Source organism: Schistocerca americana, chromosome 5 (genome assembly GCF_021461395.2).
Source record: "Schistocerca americana isolate TAMUIC-IGC-003095 chromosome 5, iqSchAmer2.1, whole genome shotgun sequence".
NCBI classification, from domain to species: Eukaryota; Metazoa; Arthropoda; class Insecta; order Orthoptera; family Acrididae; genus Schistocerca; species Schistocerca americana.
In genome coordinates, this window is record NC_060123.1 from 509,807,556 (window position 1) to 509,826,821 (window position 19,266).

The window sequence follows — 19,266 nt, forward strand, 5'->3', positions numbered from 1 at the left end:
TAATTTATTTATTTTAAGAAATATTTCTGTTGACACAGCATCACACTCCATTAGTCTATTGTAAAGGCGTCATATCTTGATTCATTGGCCAGTATTCGATCTTAACATTTCAGATACTTGCATTCAGTCCAGTCATCTGTTTTTCTGTATGTTCTTCTGCCTTACCGTAACTCCAGGAAGATCTATTAGATCCTTAACGGATGCTGAAAGATAATTATATTGAAAGCAATGTAGTGACGTACATACTGGAACCAGAACAGTACGTCAAGTTTGTATACATTCGAGGCCACTAACATGATATATGTACTTGCTCACTTCCTTGTTTTGAGTTACTTTATATCGTGTTATTCATACAAATAGAAAACTCTAGTTTATTGCAAAACATAAATTTTGATTATACACTATTCATAGCAGACAATAGAATTCTTTACAAGAAAAACACAGGTATAATACATGAATCTTTGTATAGTTCAATTACAAATGGAAATTTAATCAATTTAGAGCTTGAAAGTATGTGTAGATGATGGCAAAGATTCTGCCACAAGGACTCCCGCTGCACACTTTCAATCTAAAATGTGTTGTTTCCATTAATTTCAGGACAGTACTGACAAACAATCGATCCATGATTGTATCTGTGACCTTGGGAGTCAGTGGCGTATCCAGCGGGACAACAGTGGGGGTCGAGCCAATGACAAACCTAAGGCACAGACAAAGAGAAATGATGCAAATAGGAAAAAAAGAAGTGGAAAGAAGTATACTGGTAGGCTGCCCCCTCTGCTATGCAACCCTGGATACGCCGCTGACTGGATCCCTTTGTTGGTAAGGGTCTCTATCCTCTTACCAATGACTTCAATATTTAATTAATAGTCTCTATGACATGTCTCACTGAGAAATATTTTAACTTATTATAGTATTGTTACATAAATTTGGTAGTAGAGCAATGTACATATTATAATCATTAATGAAATAAATTTCATCAAGTAAACCGTAAGATGAATGACCACTAATTTTTGTAGGCTATGTAAGGGAGCAGCAAGAACTATAATATAATAGTAGAGTTTTATAAAACCACAATATCTCAGTGATACAGTTTAAAACAGACTGTAAACTCACATAAGTCTTGACTTTGAATTTAGAAGATTATTTGTACATATTGAAAAAATTTCACATACACAACATAATCACAAAAACTCCATAGCTTATTTTTCTGGGTACTGTTTCACTTCAGATTCATTATCATTCATTTCAGTTTCTTCCTTACATTTTTTAAACAAATAATATGTTGCAAATACTAGAACACATACACAATATTAGGAACAAAAGGCATAAACTATACTAAGCTGTGCAGCATCTCACTTACCCATACCTAACTCAAGTCAGCAATACTAGCTTCATTATGACTGCTGCCTTATAATAGACGTAAATTTTGTTTCTTGTTGACTTTCACCGCCACAGGTACTTTGTGAATTACTGTAGCATAGGACAGGAAAATTCACATGAGAGTTTTGATATTGTAATAGTGTGTATTGATCAAGTACTAAGGAGGTATATGACCAGGTAAACAATAAACATTACCTGAAAGAACTTTCTTCAATGTTATTGGTTTGGAGGTTTTATACAAATACTTGTAACTGTGTAATGCATAATGCCTACTAATTACTTAGGTTATAGACATTGATAAATTGTTTTCTTCTTCAATCATTATTAAATAATCCACATTTTGATCATGTGCAGGGAAATATGAAGCAGCACATGCTAACCCACAAAATCCGTGACATGCCTTCCCATCTATTTGAAAGTAAACCTCCACTGCCACCACCATCATCAGGCATGACACAAGTGAAAGAAGAGCCGGCCAGTGGGGAGGAACAGAATATGGCTACACCACCATCTCTGGAACTAACAGTGAAGTCTGATCTGGGCATAAAACGATCTCCACCAGAGGGAGAAACTATGCTTCCAATTCCAAAGCGACAGCCAGGTAGAGTTGAATAAAGAACTGCTATATTAGAGTACATGGTACTGGAACTAAACATTTTGTAGCTACTTAATGTGCTATGTGTTTAGCTTGTACTAAAATACCTGCAAGTAACACCTACTTGTTGCAGAAATGTTATTTAACATTAACATGAGACATACTTCCAAATCTTTCCTTGAAATATATTTTGGGACTCAATGCCTTCAACCTATTCTAAGTTGATAAAAAATAGTGGAGCCTGATTTTACATATCTCCTTTTTTTAGTGTGGAAAAGACTTTATTTGCAACACAAAACACTAACAATAGTAACAAATTTTGTTTAGTGTGTCTGTGTGCTTGACAAAATGAGTACAGAACATTCAAAACAAACTTTCCAACATTAGCTCATGTGTCTGCTTAACTTTCCTTGTGTATTTTTTTAGTACTTTTATTTGGTGCATTTCAGTCACATTCAACAATACCCATTAACTTCATCATTTAATGTGAAATCAGGATCACACTGTAACCTGTTGCTTTTGTAACTTGGATTGCTTGTCAATAACAACTGTCACAAAAAGAGGGGCAGTAGGCTCCTAAGCCAGCCTTTGTCTGTGATTAAAGGTGTGATGTGTGTGTGTGTTTGCAGGCTTACCAAAACACTTGTGCCATGTTTGCAATAAGAACTTCTCATCCTCGTCAGCACTGCAGATACACATGCGCACCCATACTGGCGACAAGCCTTTCAGGTGCACAATCTGTCAAAAAGCATTCACCACTAAAGGCAATCTTAAGGTAACTATCTGTCTGACATGACATTTTTCAGGAGGAGACTACTGTCCCTCAGTCTATTCTAAATGTGTATATATATATATTCCTCTTCTCTCCTTCTTCTTTCTTAAAAATTGCAAAAAGTGCTGGATACAAATGAACAATTTGGGTCTGCTTTCGATTAACTTGGATGTCCTTATACATGCTTTGCTTTGAAAAGTACTGTACTGTTTGCTTTAGTAACACTGCAGCTTATCTACTAACAAATTTTCTGATACCATGGCAGCAGGCTACATCGTACATCTTGTGTACTTAAGTTCTTTAAGTTAGATTTAATACAACAGATCTCAACAATGAATGAAAACCATAATAAATTATATTTATTTTATACTCACAACCTGCCCCAGCTTCACACTGGTAGCACTAAGTATCTAAGCCCAGATGAATTGACCAGCATGGCAGTAATAGGTGATACACACAAACCTTTTTCATGCAACAGTCCATTAGTGAAAACCATATCAAAACACTTCCAGTATTTCCTGGGATGAGCCTTCACATACAGACAAACAGTGGGTGATATTATATATGCTTGTGTAGTAGCATACAAGACTGACAGTGTATGAAACAATCTGCAAATTGTAACATTTATACAAAACTTACATTGTTTTGAGATGGGTAAATTTACCATGTAATAATACACATCATGTGCCACATTCAGAGGATTTTCAATTTTTTAATTAGAAGCCTGCAGAGCTATTGCCTAGACTCAAAAGACTGTCATAATTTGTGTAGGTGCAAATGATGTTACCAGAAATAAACATAGTGAATTTATCACCGTTCTTGAAAGAGTGCTGTCCAAATTTTTTGAACATTGTCAAGCATAATGCTGACATAGCTTTTCCACAAAGGAAAGTGATTTCCAGAGCACAGATAGATTCAAAAACTGAATTACATCAGGCATCAGAGTATGTTGTAAAAGGATGTGGGAACTTTTTCTGCACTCAAAAACACAGCAGACCAGAATTTCTTAGTTATTTCAAAAAACGTAAGTTAGTTTTGAAACGTGTCATAAAAGAGGCAAAAATTAAGAAAAATGACAAATATATTATGAAGTCATCCAATACACCTAAGTGCATGTGGAAAGCTGTGCAGAATCTTATGAAGAAGAAAACCCACAAAAATATTGTGATGTCACACAATGGCAAGAATTTCACTGACCCTTGGGCAGTTGCAAACAGCTTGAATTCTTATTATCCAATTGTTGCTGGAAAATTAGTGAAGGAAAAATCTGGTAATCCACCTAGTACAATGTTGAAAAAGAACTTTCATTTATTGAAATAAATAATATATCCTTGTCCCTGAGTCGAATACGCCCAACAGAGCTTCTAAACACCATTAGTTCATTGAAGAGTAATTATTCAACTGGTATTGATGATATTACGGATTATATTATAAAAGTAACAGCAACTGAAAATGGCAAAAGTAGAACCTCTACATAAAATAGATGATCAGCAATGTATGGGTAACTATAGGCCTGTGTCACTACTTTCAGGGATTTTGAAAATTATTGCAAAAGTGTTCCTTTCACAACCAGTTACATTCTTCGACAAGAAAAGTATTATTTCTGGATGTCAACATGGCTTCAGACCACAGTGATCAACTGAAACAGCCACTTTCAACCTGATAAACCATGTCTTAAATGCAGTGGACAACCACTGAAAAATCTCAGGTTTATTTTTGGACCTAACAAAAGCTTTTGATGTGATTGATCATTCTGTGCTCCTGAGAAAGCTTGAATGGTATTGGGTCTGTGGATTAAATCATATCTGGAATATCACTTTCAAATAATTGAAATTAAATACCTGGAAGGAAATGAACTCCAGGTACACCTTTCAGAACCATGTGGACCAAGTCATGGTGTTCAACAAGGCTCTACTATAGGTCCCTTTCTTGTTTTGGTACACATTAATGACTTCCCATCACATTTTAGGGATTCTGAACCAGTACTGTTTGCAGATGACACCAGTCTACTGATTGAAGGAACTAAAGAAGAAAGTCTTACTGCATCTGCAAAAGATATTACAAAAGAATGGTTTACCAGAAACAGGGTAATAGTTAATCCCCAAAAACAGTACTCATGAATTTCCACAAAGATCAAAATAAAAATGCTGCACAACCTGTAATACTTGTAGATAACAAAAACATTAGTGCTCTATTTGAAACTAAATTTCTTGGGATTCATATCCAGGAAAATCTTAAATGGAACACTCAAATCACATCCCTAAATTCAAAACTATCAAAAATGAGCTACATAGTAAGAATTCTTTGCAACAATGCTAGTGCAGAAACAGTTGGGGCTGTATACTTTTCTCATGTACATTCAGTACTGAAGTACGATATCATTTTCTGGGGAAATGTACACCAGGCCAGTTTTCAGGAAACAAAACGCAATTATAAGAATAATGGAACAAGTAAGGGGCAGAAAACCATGTAAATCTTTCTTTAAAGATCTAAAGATCTTACCCCTTCCCTGCATTTATATACTGGAAGTAGTCACGCATGTCAAAAAAAGTATACTGAGAAAAGGAAACCTTTTTCCTCGAAACAAAAGTGTCCGCGATTACAGTACCAGGTCAGACACTGACATACATGTTAATCATTATGTCAAAAAGGTGTATATCATGCAGGAACAAAAGTATATGACACATTACCAAGACACATAAAATCTCTTCGTGAACTACAAAGTCTGTGACAGCCTACCTTCTGAAAAACTGCTACTGTTCAAGCTCACAGTATCTCATGCAAGAAAAAATGTAATTTGTTTCTTTAATTGCAGAAATATGTTATAAATACACACTGTTTAAAAAATTGTACTTATTAATTGTATAGATCCAATTTGTTATAAAAATTTAAATGATGTATGTTTGATGTTTGAAAAAGCAATCGATAAAAAAGTTTTCTGTCCAATATCTTGTGTACGATATATGTACTGAAAAAGAGATTTATTTGGACAAATAAATAAATAAGTAAATATGCTTCTAAAGGATGACCTCCCATTGCTATAAAATAAACAATAACTAACTTTTCTATCTGTGAGTACAAACAAACAAAAACATGTGCTCACCAAGTGCTGGTGTCAGTAATCACTAGTCAAAGTTTCTCCCTTTTGAAACTATGGAAATCTGACTAAAGAAAAAGAAAGTAATGAAGATACTAGGAGAATGTTATGGTAAGAACTCATCTTTAGTGGAGACAGAAAACCTAATAAACTACACGTGATTCTAAAGTCAACAGTGACTTAAAATATTCGCATTCTCCTATTATATGAAATTAGTTAGTTTTTTTGTTACATCTGGAAAATATGATCCCTTTCAAACCAAGTGTTGTGATGGTGAAACTCACAATGAAAAATGGAAGTAGTTTCTCAAAGTTCATTTTGATCTGGAATTTTTAAATGTTTTAACTTGGTATCTGAATAAATATAATGAACCCTTCAGCTAACACATAATGGTGTCTGCTAAAGGGTTCATTATATTTATCCAGATGCCAAGTTAATAAGTCATGTTATGTGCATACATAAATAACTGATTTAATGTGCAGAAGACCCACAAATACAAGTAATATAATTAATGATTACATCAATAAGAATTTAAAGACAAATTTGATCAGCCACCTTACGCAGCTCTCATAGGCACCAAAAATCATTTTGCATTAACAAAAAGTGATTTCTTTCATAACTGAACTTTTCTTGTGTGTGGCTGTAGCTAAATCAGAATGAAGATTGGGTTTGCTTTTTTTCCTGTTAGCAGAGTGTGGTTTTCATGGTAAATATAAATAACAATTACACTGTCCATAATTCATGTATTAATAGAAACCTATTACAATGCACATACAGACAAAAGGAACAATGATTCAAAGATAGACCACACCTCATAGACAGAAATGACACAGAAGAAACAAGGAGTCAGATTAGCAACAGAACAACACTACCACTTAACCTGACAAAACATTTTCAACTTAAGAATAACATACATGCGTTGCTCCCTAACTAATGGGAAAGTTATTACATCAGCAGGCATTTCCTTTGACTGCATGTACCATCTCACTCCTCTTTTCATATCATCTAATGAAATGTCGTTTAGCAAAAATGTGTTTCAATCTAAAATGCAACACAGGATTTTGTAACATCCTAATAAACTCTGGTTGTCATGAAAAATGATAACAGGACTTACATGCTTACTGTTTAATAATTCTCTTGCCAGCCACCTCAAATATGCTGCTTCTAGAATTTAAAGCTGCATATTCACTAGCAATATCCTTCAGTTTCTTGCTTTCACAGGAGATTATATTTTTACCCGACAGAAAAACACTCCCATATTGTGATAAGTCAGTAGATAAAACTACAAAATTTGAATCTACAAAACCAGTTACATGCAGTTCCTCAAACTCCTCTTTTTTGAGGAGCTGCCCCTTTCAGCACTGCTGACTTCCACTGCCTTGCTTCTTCTGCCTTGCTTTGTTCAGCATACTGTTTATTCATTTACAACATATGGTAATTTTCTTTTGCAGCTGGTGTCCTGGTACTGTCAAATCCTGCACTAATTCTCCAGAAAAATAACATTCTGGCCTTTCACAATTTTCTTGGGGTTCTGGGATCAATTAGTCTGTAACCTTTAGTCATTTCATCATAACTTAGAAAGATAAGTTGCTTAGATCTGGCATCTCAGTTTCTTGTAGGCCTATTTTGATGATGGTATATGGAGAAGGGTATGACAACAAAACACTTTCAAATGGCTCAGAGAAGGTACCTTTTCCTTCCGTAAGTCATGTGAAGTCTTACCATTAAGTGCTCTGTGAGGAACACTGTTCTTTATGTAGGCTGCTGTACTGCATGCCTCTGCCCAATATTGCTTAGGTTGACCAGATTCAAATAAAATACACCATTCCATCTCATAAACTGATGTATTAGTCCCTTGCACTACACCAGTTTGTTCTAGACTATAGGGCACACTTATCTAATGATCTATTCCATTTTCTCTGAGAAATGAATTGAACATAGAGTTCTCAAATACACTGTCATTATCTGATCTAACAGCTTTGTCCACCAACACTAGTTTCTGATCATGTTTTAAACTCACAGAAAAAATCAAATGTTGATCTTTATGCTTATGAAAATAACAGAATGACCTGACATAATCAACTAGTACATACATGTACTGAGCCATATCACATGACATTTACTCCTCAAGACCACGTAATTCCACATGCACCAAGCCAAGCACCTCAGCTGCATTTTGTCTTTCACCCTTATGGAATGGAAAATTAGACATATTGCCAAGCACACATGAATTTCACTTGTCAGCTGGTTCATACTTACAGCTCACCAACTTCCCTCTACTCTGTAAATATAAGTCCAGTGTAAACTCTAACATGACCAGTTCAACAGTGCCGTGAGTGTTCCATATTATTAAAATTCTGTGATAGCTAGAGCATACTCACCTGATGACACAGGTTCAACATATGCCATTTGACTCTGATTCAGAATAAAATAGCTTGCCTTTTTTGAACATCTTATATCCATCTGTGTCAAAGAAAACATTTATGCCTTTCTTAACCACAACAGAAACTGATGACAAATTAGTGGCTGGGCCAAGGACAAGAACTTTCCTGATTGGCTATACAGTATATCTAGTGAATAGAAAATAAAATCAAATAAAATCTCCTTTTTTCACTTACTTATTCAACATCAACAGCACACTTCACAATTTTTTGTTTGCAATTTTCTGGTAACCACCCATTCATGTTGAAATCCAGTGTACCAAGTGCACAAAATAATGACTTGTCTGCTCCCTTGGAATGCTTCTTTGATGAGTCTTGTTTCTGGGGACAGTCAGACTAGAAGTGACCACCCCTCCTGCAAATGAAACCTTTTCTTCTTTTCTTGTCTGCCTTTGGATAAATCCTGCCGTCATTGCTTACAATGTTTTGTGAAGAAAGCACTATCACCAACACATTTGTCTATCATGAGGTATTCCACACTTCCATGTTTTCTGATGTGAAATTTTCATCTGTTCTACTTGACTCTACACCCATCCAGTAAGGCAGAAAAGCTTTTGGTAAACATATTAGCATAATGAGTGCAGTTAGTCCATCATCAAACAGTTTGCCCATGCTCTGCAGTTTGTTGGCTGCTTCTGAGATTCATCCACTTAGTTTTAACTTACCTACAAGTAGGCTTTCCAGAGTGGCTCAAGCTTTCTTTGCTATGTTGTGTTTTCCATATGTGCACTCAGAAATTTGTCCATATGCAAAAGAATAAGTATCCACACATCTGTAACCTTCTCTGCATTTGTAGCTGCACTTGCACCTATGGCATAGTCCAATAATTTTTCATGCATTAGAATTAGTTTCATTTCAAACTCCCATGTGTTGTAATCACCCTGCTCCTTAGTTTGTTTACCACTGGAATAGTGTTTTGGTGAAGGCATTTGTAGAAACATGAATTCGTATGCACTACATCATGTAACTGATTTCTTCCAAAAAACTACATAAGAGTTCAAGCATCCTTGAGTTTGACAAAACACGAATCGTAACAAGTATCACTCACAACATGGTCTCATAACCCAAAACACTTGTTCAGTTATTTATATTCCTACCAGCATAGCAAACTTAGTTCACTGCACAAATTAACTGTCCTGGGTCCATAACCAGTAAGTAGAGTGTGGTATATGATGGTAAATACATACTACAATTACACTGTTCATAGTTTGTGTATTCACAGAAAAGTATTACATTTCATATACAGACAAAAGGAAATAACAACTCAAAGATAGTCCATACCTCCCAAGCTGCAATGACAAAGGTGAAACATGGAGCCAGATTATCAACATAACAACATACCATACAAGATTTTTATAGTCTGTTAACAGTCTTTAAAATGGTATTGAAAATATTTGTTCATGTTTCAAATGAATACACATGCAAAATGACCAAGACTTATGTGGACTACAAATCCTATGTTTCTCTGTTGTGGACATAAAAGGATAGGCTGCTTTAAAATATCCATTGTAAGCATAGAATTTATGTGTGGTCTGCAACCATTCTCATGATTGGTGAGGAACAACGAGAATGGCTGAAACAAAATCTCCCTCTTATCAGAAACAAAATTGTTTCATAATGAGCATAATAGAAATGTACAGAACTGCATGCTGTATGCTGGACACTTGCAGTTAAGAGTATTTGCAAAAAGTAAAGGTCTTCTTAAAGTACTCAAATTGAAGGGCAGCATTAAAGGTCACAGGTTTGTTTAAACCATGGGAGAGCATCAGTAAGATGCTGAAAAATCTGAATTGGGAGATATATGATGATGAATGCAAATTATCCCATGCAAGCCTACTTCCAAAACTTCAAGAACCAGCTTTATGTGAGGAAGCTAAGAATATACTACAATCCTCTTGTGTATTGTTCCCATGGAGGTAGTAAAGGCAAGATTAAACTAATTACAGTGTGCACGGAAAGATTTAAGCAGTCATTCATTCTGCACTCCATGTGTGAATTGATTGGGAAGAAACCTTAATAAGTACTGCTTCCTTTTCCATGTCATATTTCTTTCCCTTCTGATGCTACACTGAAGTTTGTAATAAAAACACAATTATCTCCTATCTTGTTTCCAATCACATTTTTCCATAACACCACTGTACATCTCAACCTGTCATAAAATACATGTAAAAGGTATATACTTCACCAGTGCACATAATGACAACATTAAATAAGAATTATGAATCAGCACTATAAAAATCATCAATTTGTAATTTTATCATTACCCAACATTTCAGAACGAAATATCTACATTTCTATGGTACGATAATTGAAATTCTGCAGCTTCTGTTCGTCTTACATTTGTCATTGGCTCATAAAATGTGCTCCAGTCTTTCATTACCAGAGCAACACAGAACAATACACTCATTACGTGGTGTTGTTGGTAAACAGTGTGACAGCACTGGATGGTGTATTTACTTTTCGGTAGTTTGAACCACTTGTCAGAAATAATGGAAGAGAACTTTTCTTCTAGTTGGACTTTTCCTTTTTTTTTAAATGCATCCTTGCAACAGGCTGTACCTCTTGTCCCCATTCAACCAGGTATCCAAAGAAGTGCCTATCCTAACCTGTTTTCTGATTATGTTCAGAAGGTGGAGGAATGACAATGCTGCAAATTTTATGTGAGCTTTCATTGGTTTGACACTCGTATTTCAAAAGGTAATTCAGTTTTCTGAAAATATCCATCAGAAGAACTGTGCACTAACTAAAAGCCTTGCATGATTGTTAAGTACTGTAAGGCTATTAGGAGCAAAATATAGTACAATAAAGGAATAAGACTGACACAAATTATGAAACTCTGTGTCTGGCTTCTGAAATTGAGCATGTGGCTTGAGAGAATCTATTTTTCTTTCATATTTTGAGATATGGACATGATAAAACCAAAGAAATTAGTACAAAATCAGTACTTATTAAATTAAAAATTAAAAGCACAAAAACTTTCATCAAATGTCACAAGAAAAACAATCAATTATTGATAAAATTATTTAATTGAATAGATAAAATATCTACTCACCAAGCAGTGGCAGAACACATGCATAAAAGAATGTTGTGAATGGTAAGCTTTCAGAACCAGTGGCTCCTTCTTCAGGCAGAAGGGTTGAAGGGGAAGGAAGAAGGATGAAGGAAAAGGACTGGAGAGGTCTAGGGAAAGGGGTAGGTTTTGGGAAAGTCACTCACAACTATGGGTCAGGGGAGACTTACCTATGGGATGAGAAGGAAAGACTTATTGTTGGGGACTGCATTGGACAAGATTTGAAAACCTGAGAGCTTAAAGGTGGAAGACAGGGTAATATGCAAGACAGAGATTACTACTAAAACATTGTGCACGAGTTAATAAGAGTGAAAAGCTAAGTGCATTGTTTGTAACAGAGGTGGGAGGGGGATAGTGAAAATTAGACGGGAAAGACAATGAAATATGTATAAAACTAAAATGGAGTGAAGCAAAGAGTAGTTACAGTTAAGAAAAGCTGAGACGGGAGAAATTACCATAAATTAAGGTCAGTTTGGTGGCGAGAACCAAGGACATGTTGTAGTGCTAGTTCCAACCTGTAGAGTTCTGAGAAACTGGTGTCTGGGTGAAGAATCTAGATGGCGTGTGTGGTAAAACAGGCGCTGAGGTCACAAATTTTGCCCGCCACACCTAGAATAGCTTTCCATCACCCTCCCAATCTCTGCAATATTCTTGTCACACCCTGTGCTCCTTCTGCACTCATCTCCCTATCCTATGTCTCCTACTCCTTTGTCCATCCCCGATGCAAGATGTGCCCTATGCATCCTCCTACCACCATCTACACTCCTGGAAATTGAAATAAGAACACCGTGAATTCATTGTCCCAGGAAGGGGAAACTTTATTGACACATTCCTGGGGTCAGATACATCACATGATCACACTGACAGAACCACAGGCACATAGACACAGGCAACAGAGCATGCACAATGTCGGCACTAGTACAGTGTATATCCACCTTTCGCAGCAATGCAGGCTGATATTCTCCCATGGAGACGATCGTAGAGATGCTGGATGTAGTCCTGTGGAACGGCTTGCCATGCCATTTCCACCTGGCGCCTCAGTTGGACCAGCGTTCGTGCTGGACGTGCAGACCGCGAGAGATGACGCTTCATCCAGTCCGAAACATGCTCAATGGGGGACAGATCCGGAGATCTTGCTGGCCAGGGTAGTTGACTTACACCTTCTAGAGCACATTGGGTGGCACAGGATACATGCGGACGTGCATTGTCCTGTTGGAACAGCAAGTTCCCTTGCCGGTCTAGGAATGGTAGAACGATGGGTTCGATGACGGTTTGGATGTACTGTGCACTATTCAGTGTCCCTTCGACGATCACCAGTGGTGTACGGCCAGTGTAGGAGATCGCTCCCCACACCATGATGCCGGGTGTTGGCCCTGTGTGCCTCGGTCGTATGCAGTCCTGATTGTGGCACTCACCTGCACGGCGCCAAACACGCATACGACCATCATTGGCACCAAGGCAGAAGCGACTCTCATCGCTGAAGACGACAGGTCTCCATTCGTCCCTCCATTCACACCTGTCGCGACACCACTGGAGGCGGGCTGCACGATGTTGGGGCGTGAGCGGAAGACGGCCTAACGGTGTGCGGGACCGTAGCCCAGCTTCATGGAGATGGTTGCGAATGGTCCTCACCGATACCCGAGGAGCAACAGTGTCCCTAATTTGCTGGGAAGTGGCGGTGCGGTTCCCTACGGCACTGCGTAGGATCCTACGGTCTTGGCGTGCATCCGTGCGTCGCTGCGGTCCGGTCCCAGGTCGACGGGCACGTGCACCTTCCGCCGACCACTGGCGACAACATCGATGTACTGTGGAGACCTCACGCCCCACATGTTGAGCAATTCGGCGGTACGTCCACCCGGCCTCCCGCATGCCCACTATACGCCCTCGCTCAAAGTCCGTCAACTGCACATACGGTTCACGTCCACGCTGTCGCGGCATGCTACCAGTGTTAAAGACTGCGATGGAGCTCCGTATGCCACGGCAAACTGGCTGACACTGACGGCGGCAGTGCACAAATGCTGCGCAGCTAGCGCCATTCGACGGCCAACACCGCGGTTCCTGGTGTGTCCGCTGTGCCGTGCGTGTGATCATTGCTTGTACAGCCCTCTCGCAGTGTCCGGAGCAAGTATGGTGGGTCTGACACACCGGTGTCAATGTGTTCTATTTTCCATTTCCAGGAGTGTATAATAACTGGGAAAACATATACTATCAAAGGGAGAACTGCCTGTGAAACGACATGTCATATACCAGCTATTATGTAAACACTGTTCAGCCTTGTACAGCGGCATGACTACCACCAAATTATCAATTAGGATGAATGGGCATAGGCAGAGGGTGTATACTGGCAACTCACAATATCCTCTTCCAGAGCATGCTCTACAACATGACATCCGTGACCTTGGCGCCTGTTTTACCACACACGCCATGTGGATTCTTCCCCCAGATGCCAGTTTCTCAAAACTCTGCAGATGGGAACTAGCACAACAACACATCCTTGATTCTTGCCACCCAAATGGCCTTAATTTATGTTAATTTATTCTGTCTCAGATTTTCTTCACAGTAACTACTCTTTGCTTCACTCTGTTTTAGTTTTCTTCATCTTTCATTGTCTTTCCTGTCTAATTTTCACCATCCCCCTCCCAACTCTGTTACATACAATGCACTTAGCTTTTCACTCTTATTAACTCATGCACGGTATTTCAGTAGTAATCTCTGTCTTGCATATTACCCTGTCTTCCACCTTTAAGCTCTCGGGTTTTCAAATCTTGTCCATACAGCCCCCAACAATCAGTCTTTCCTTCTCATCCCATATGATAAGTCTCCCCTGACCCGTAGCTCTCGGTGACTTTGCCGAAACCTACTCCTTTTTCTAGACCTCTCCAATCTTTTTCCTCCACCCTTCTTCCTTCCCCTTCACCCCTTCTGCCTGAAGAAGGAGCCACTGGCTCCAAAAGCTTGCCAATCACAACAGTCTTTTATGTGTGTGTTCTGCCGCTGCTTGGTGAGTAGATTTTTTTATCCACCTAATTAGATAATCTCATTAAAAGTCAGGAACAAATGAGGGACAATGTTAAATGCAATTAATGCTGCAACTGATAACGGTACTCAAAGAAAAAACAATTTGCTTTTGTTAGTAAATAGAAAAGTTGTATTATGATATTTTGCATGGCATCTCTCTTAATCTTAAAGTGTATCTTTAATTTCAAAGGTCCACATGGGAACACACATGTGGAGCAATGGAGCATCCCGACGAGGACGTCGCATGTCCCTGGATCTGCCTCCCATCCCAATGACTCCCAAAGACTCAGAATTTCTTCAACGGAGGCCGGATCTTTTCTATCCGTATCTTCCAACTCCATTCCTTAATGGAATGCAACAGAAAGTAAGTATCTTGAATAATATGAATATTCGCACATCACTTCACAATACCATTAATGTACACACAATGTCACTTGTCTGTATCAAAGTTGCTGTCTGAGAATACCTGCAGTGTTGCATCAATCTCTTTATTTTTTGTTTTGTTATTTTTATACTCAATACGAAAAATTAACACCAACCCATCCTCTGAACTACATACCTTCATATAATTGTTCTACTTTCAAGTTTAAGCTTGAAATTATGAATTTTTCAGCGTTGTCATGTTAATAAGAACTGTAATATTATAATCTGAAGCTTCTCTTCCTTCTTGTCTGAACAGTTTAATAGAATTCAACAGAAAATATATTTACACAGAGATGTTTAGCTCAAGTCACTTAAATACGGTGCCACGATACGTGGTAAGATGACAGTGAATACAATCATGCAGGCATATCTGTTGAGAACCACATTATTTTTTCTGCACATGAGAATATTTTCTTAGCCTGTTTATGTATTACTCTCAAGTTTTTTTTTAATTCTCCTTTCTTCTGTACTGACTGGCAGCTTCATTCCACATATCATCCTTGTTCTCTTCTTAGTAATTTTGATTATTAGCAATACTTGTTATACCTTACTGTCATTATACAGCCAAGGTTGACTTTTTTGTTCACTAGTTCTCTGATCCTTAATATAAACATCAGTCATACAGCAACAATATTGCTGTGGCAATGTTGACACAATGTATCAAGTGCTGATAGAAATTTGTGAGAAATATTACAACATATATTTGAGAATTTGTGTATAGGATGTTGCATGTCTGCTTGGCAACAATGAGAAGCAAATATAAATACTGGCAAACTAAAACATTTATTTTAAGTTTTGCTGACATGTGTGTGTGTGTGTGTGTGTGTGTGTGAGAGAGAGAGAGAGAGAGAGAGAGAGAGAGAGAGAGAGAAGTACTACACAATAATGATTTTTATGTTTATCATAATTCAAAACCTACAGTTACACAGAATTATCCTCCCTTTTGACAGTTTAATTTGATACTTATTAAATAAGATATCATAGGATTTTGTGTTTTGATTTGACAAGACAAATCTTGAAATGACTGAAATGCATGTTCAATGTTTTCCAGCTGAACGAGATCTCTGTAATTCAGAGTGTGAACAGCAACAGTGGTCTCAGTCCCCCTGGCAACAAATATGCAAGCCTGCTTGGTTTTGGGGGCTACCCTTCAGACAAACCTCTAATGCCTGATATTGCACGCTCACAGTCAGGCTCACCACTCTCAGACAAACCTCCCTCATCAGTGTCTTCACCGCCGCCTCTTTCTCTTGGCAGCAGTCACCATGGCTCACCACCGCGAATCACTGGTGACCTCTCCATTTCTGACAGAGCAGTTTGGGATGTTCACTATGAGAGAAAACCCTCAGCAAGTCACAGTGATGAACCTATGGAAGTGTCGCCTACGCCGCCAGGACATGTGAATCCTCACACACAACCCCCACCAAGGGGAGAAGGACTAGCTGCATAGGACCTTGAGTAACAAGACTGTGTGTGTGTTTGTGTGTACACGTGTGGGGTTGTGTGTGTGTGTGTGTGGGCGTGTGCATGCGCACTCGCGTGAGTATGTATGAGGACCCATGTACATCAGTTTACATATCTCATCCATTAACTGTAACAATCAACTATTTATTCATTGATGTACAGGTAGAAGAATAAGAGTGAATAGAATTTGTGGTTTTGTGAATATTTTTCATCGTGGCTAATTCCATGCTAGCTGAATGTACCACTGCGGCTGTAATGTTCCTATTATAAAACTAGTCTACACTATTAAGAACAAGGTACTAAATAGAGATATGACATCAAAAGAGTCATATGTGTGAACTTGAATTATATAATATAAAACATGCAAATTATAAATATCAAACAAAGCTATTCAATAACAAGTAAAACTTTCTGTACGGATCTATATTATTACCATAGTTATATATGCATATGTATATGTAAGAATAGAAAAAATCAAGAAACATGAAAATGAAAATTAGGTTGTTACAGATTATCTACTCTATTTATAGATGAAAAATTTGTTTCAAATAATAAAAGAACCAATGTACCACTTTCATACCAAGAGGGAGAGGGGCATGCTGCTGCTCATACTTGACTCTGGCAGCAACACATGTGCGCTACTATCGGGCTGAGGCAATTTGGGGGTGTAACCAATCTCACATCCCCTTGTATTTGTTTAATTTTTAGCTGTGATATGGCAACTGCAGAAGAGGTTTTGGAGTGCAATGCATGTGGGTTACACCTGTGGCAGTCATGTTTCAATTAGCTGTACTTAATTTGTGACAGTTGTACTTATTAATGGCCGTAACAGCATTACCGCAAGTGTTACCACCAAGTGTGCTTTCAGTGATACACCATCATGAACTGGAACTGACGGTTCAGTGTCTCCAGCCAATAATTTATTTAATTAATGTTTATGGACTGTTTCAAACATTCACTCAACATTGGTGATGTGTGAACTCTATATATAAATTTGCTACTGTACTGTGTACTTGGTGTTATTCAATTACATACAATTGCTGTTAAGTGTATGTTGTCAAGATGGTATAAAGATATTGAGTTTTACCATTGTTACCTAAACTCTTTTCTTTTATTTGTTACTGTACATACTTGAAATGCATACAATGAAAATGAAATTGAAGTTAAGCTTTTCCTGTCAACCTCCCACTTTCAGCTGTGTAAAAGAACAAAAGATTGTATTTGTTTGTCATGTTAGTGAAGCAACTGGGAGCAAGGGGAGCTATTTGTACACCATCAAAAATTATGTAAAAATGTGTATAGTGCAAGTTTAATAGTATCAGTGTTTACTGTGAGAGTCTTAATTAAATATTTCCCAACTTCCGATGTCTGCAATAGAAAACCATTGCTCATTCACTATTTGTTGAGTTTTGTTTTGTATCACTGCACATCGCAGACTGTGCTACAGAATTTTCATTACAAAAGATTTCTTGCAATTATTAAATATTTGTTGGAATGCATTTAAATTTGTAGTCATAAACATGTTTCATATTGCTCCATGTGACAAAATGTCCCAGTAAAACTGTCAAGCATCACAGGGAAATAGTATTAAATTGTAACAACACGTACTGAAGCTCACTATTCAGTGTTATTAAGTAAAACATTTAATTCACAGAGGAAGTGACTGGGCAAAACAAGTGCCATGAAATTTACCAAGTATTGGGACAATGTTGTTCTTTTTTTACTTTTACTCTGATTATTGGGGATTTAACTCCAGCACAAATGTTAATTGTGAATCACTACTATCAGCTACATTTTCGTCCCTAGTTTCCCCGTCACATTTTCTCTTGCAAACTGAAATATTAATGCAATGTTTCTGTATAAGTGCACAATACTGGACTATAAAAGAGACTTGATATTTTTTTCCCTCGTGGCTACTGAAATTAATGGAGAAAGGTTTCAGTCCTTAACCTTTCATATGTAATTTGTACTTCAAAAAGAGATACAAGACATGAAGCTTACAAATAGAACGATAGTTACTTCTGAAGTTTTCACATAACCTCCTTACATATAGTGTGTTCGTGGCTCAATACTGTTGTTATCACATGGAAATATGCTATATTCTTCAGCATAGAAATTACTTATGATGAGACCTCTACTGAAGTTTTATCTCTAGTTCCCATGTCATGATATGAAATAAAGTTTCAGTGCCATATGGCTCAACATCATTGGGTACTTAGCTTAACTAGTGAAAGTCTCAAACCCAGACATCAACATTAGATTCAGTAGAGGATGTCAGTTCAAACCATGTCCAGCCATCCTAGTTTAGGTTTTCTGTGATTTCCCTGAATCACTTCAGGCAAATGCTGAGATGGTTCCTTTGAAAGGGCATGGCAGACTTCTTCCCCCATCCTTCCCTAATACAATGGGACCAATGATCTCACTGTCTGGTCCCCTCCCCCAAGTCAACCAACCAACCAACCTTCAGTAGAGTTTGCCCCTCACAGAAGTTCTAGTCCTGCTGCATCATGGAAGAGCTTATATGAAGTTAGGAATTGCAGAACAAGTGCTTTCCCTTTGGCACACCAAAGCTTTGTGAGGGATCAAAGATATGTTTGCAGGGGTCAGTAGATAGACTGTTGCCTTGAAAGAAAAAGATGTGAGCTCAACCATCAGTTATGCACACTGTTTTAATTTTTTAGGGAGCTCATGCTAATACTGATGGCATGTTTTCATTTCTATAGCCTTGCAGGCAGTTCAGTTTTTGAGAACTAGATTTCGACAGCCAGATATGTGCAAGCTGCCATGACTTCAACCAGGTCAAATGCATCAAGGAAACTTCAGAAAACCATTGCTGAAATGTCTACTTCTATGCATTAGGAGTGTGAGGTCACAAAAAATCTCTTTAAAAGATTTTCTTTACAGGGTGTTACAACATTACATTTTTCTAGCTATAAGGCACTCACCTGTAATGAACTATATGAAGTACAAGACTGAGCTACTTTAGATTTAGGAACAGGTATGAAA

The 19,266-nt window shown here is 37.8% G+C and overlaps 1 protein-coding gene across 3 annotated transcripts in view; it reads left to right on the forward strand.

The window, feature by feature from the left end:
- The window catches only part of LOC124616750 (homeotic protein spalt-major-like), a 557,732-nt gene extending 540,371 nt beyond the window's left edge, over positions 1-17,361 (forward strand). The window contains exons 9-13 of one of the 3 annotated variants that reach the window (XM_047145118.1): positions 598-819; positions 1,735-1,981; positions 2,605-2,750; positions 14,564-14,737; positions 15,848-17,361. In XM_047145118.1, coding sequence (XP_047001074.1) covers positions 598-819; positions 1,735-1,981; positions 2,605-2,750; positions 14,564-14,737; positions 15,848-16,246 — 1,188 coding nt within the window. In that variant the 3' untranslated portion in view covers positions 16,247-17,361. The remainder of the gene's footprint in view (positions 1-597; positions 820-1,734; positions 1,982-2,604; positions 2,751-14,563; positions 14,738-15,847) is intronic. The other 2 variants (XM_047145119.1, XM_047145120.1) reach the window with 2 other exon arrangements.
- The last annotated feature ends 1,905 nt before the right edge of the window (positions 17,362-19,266 follow it).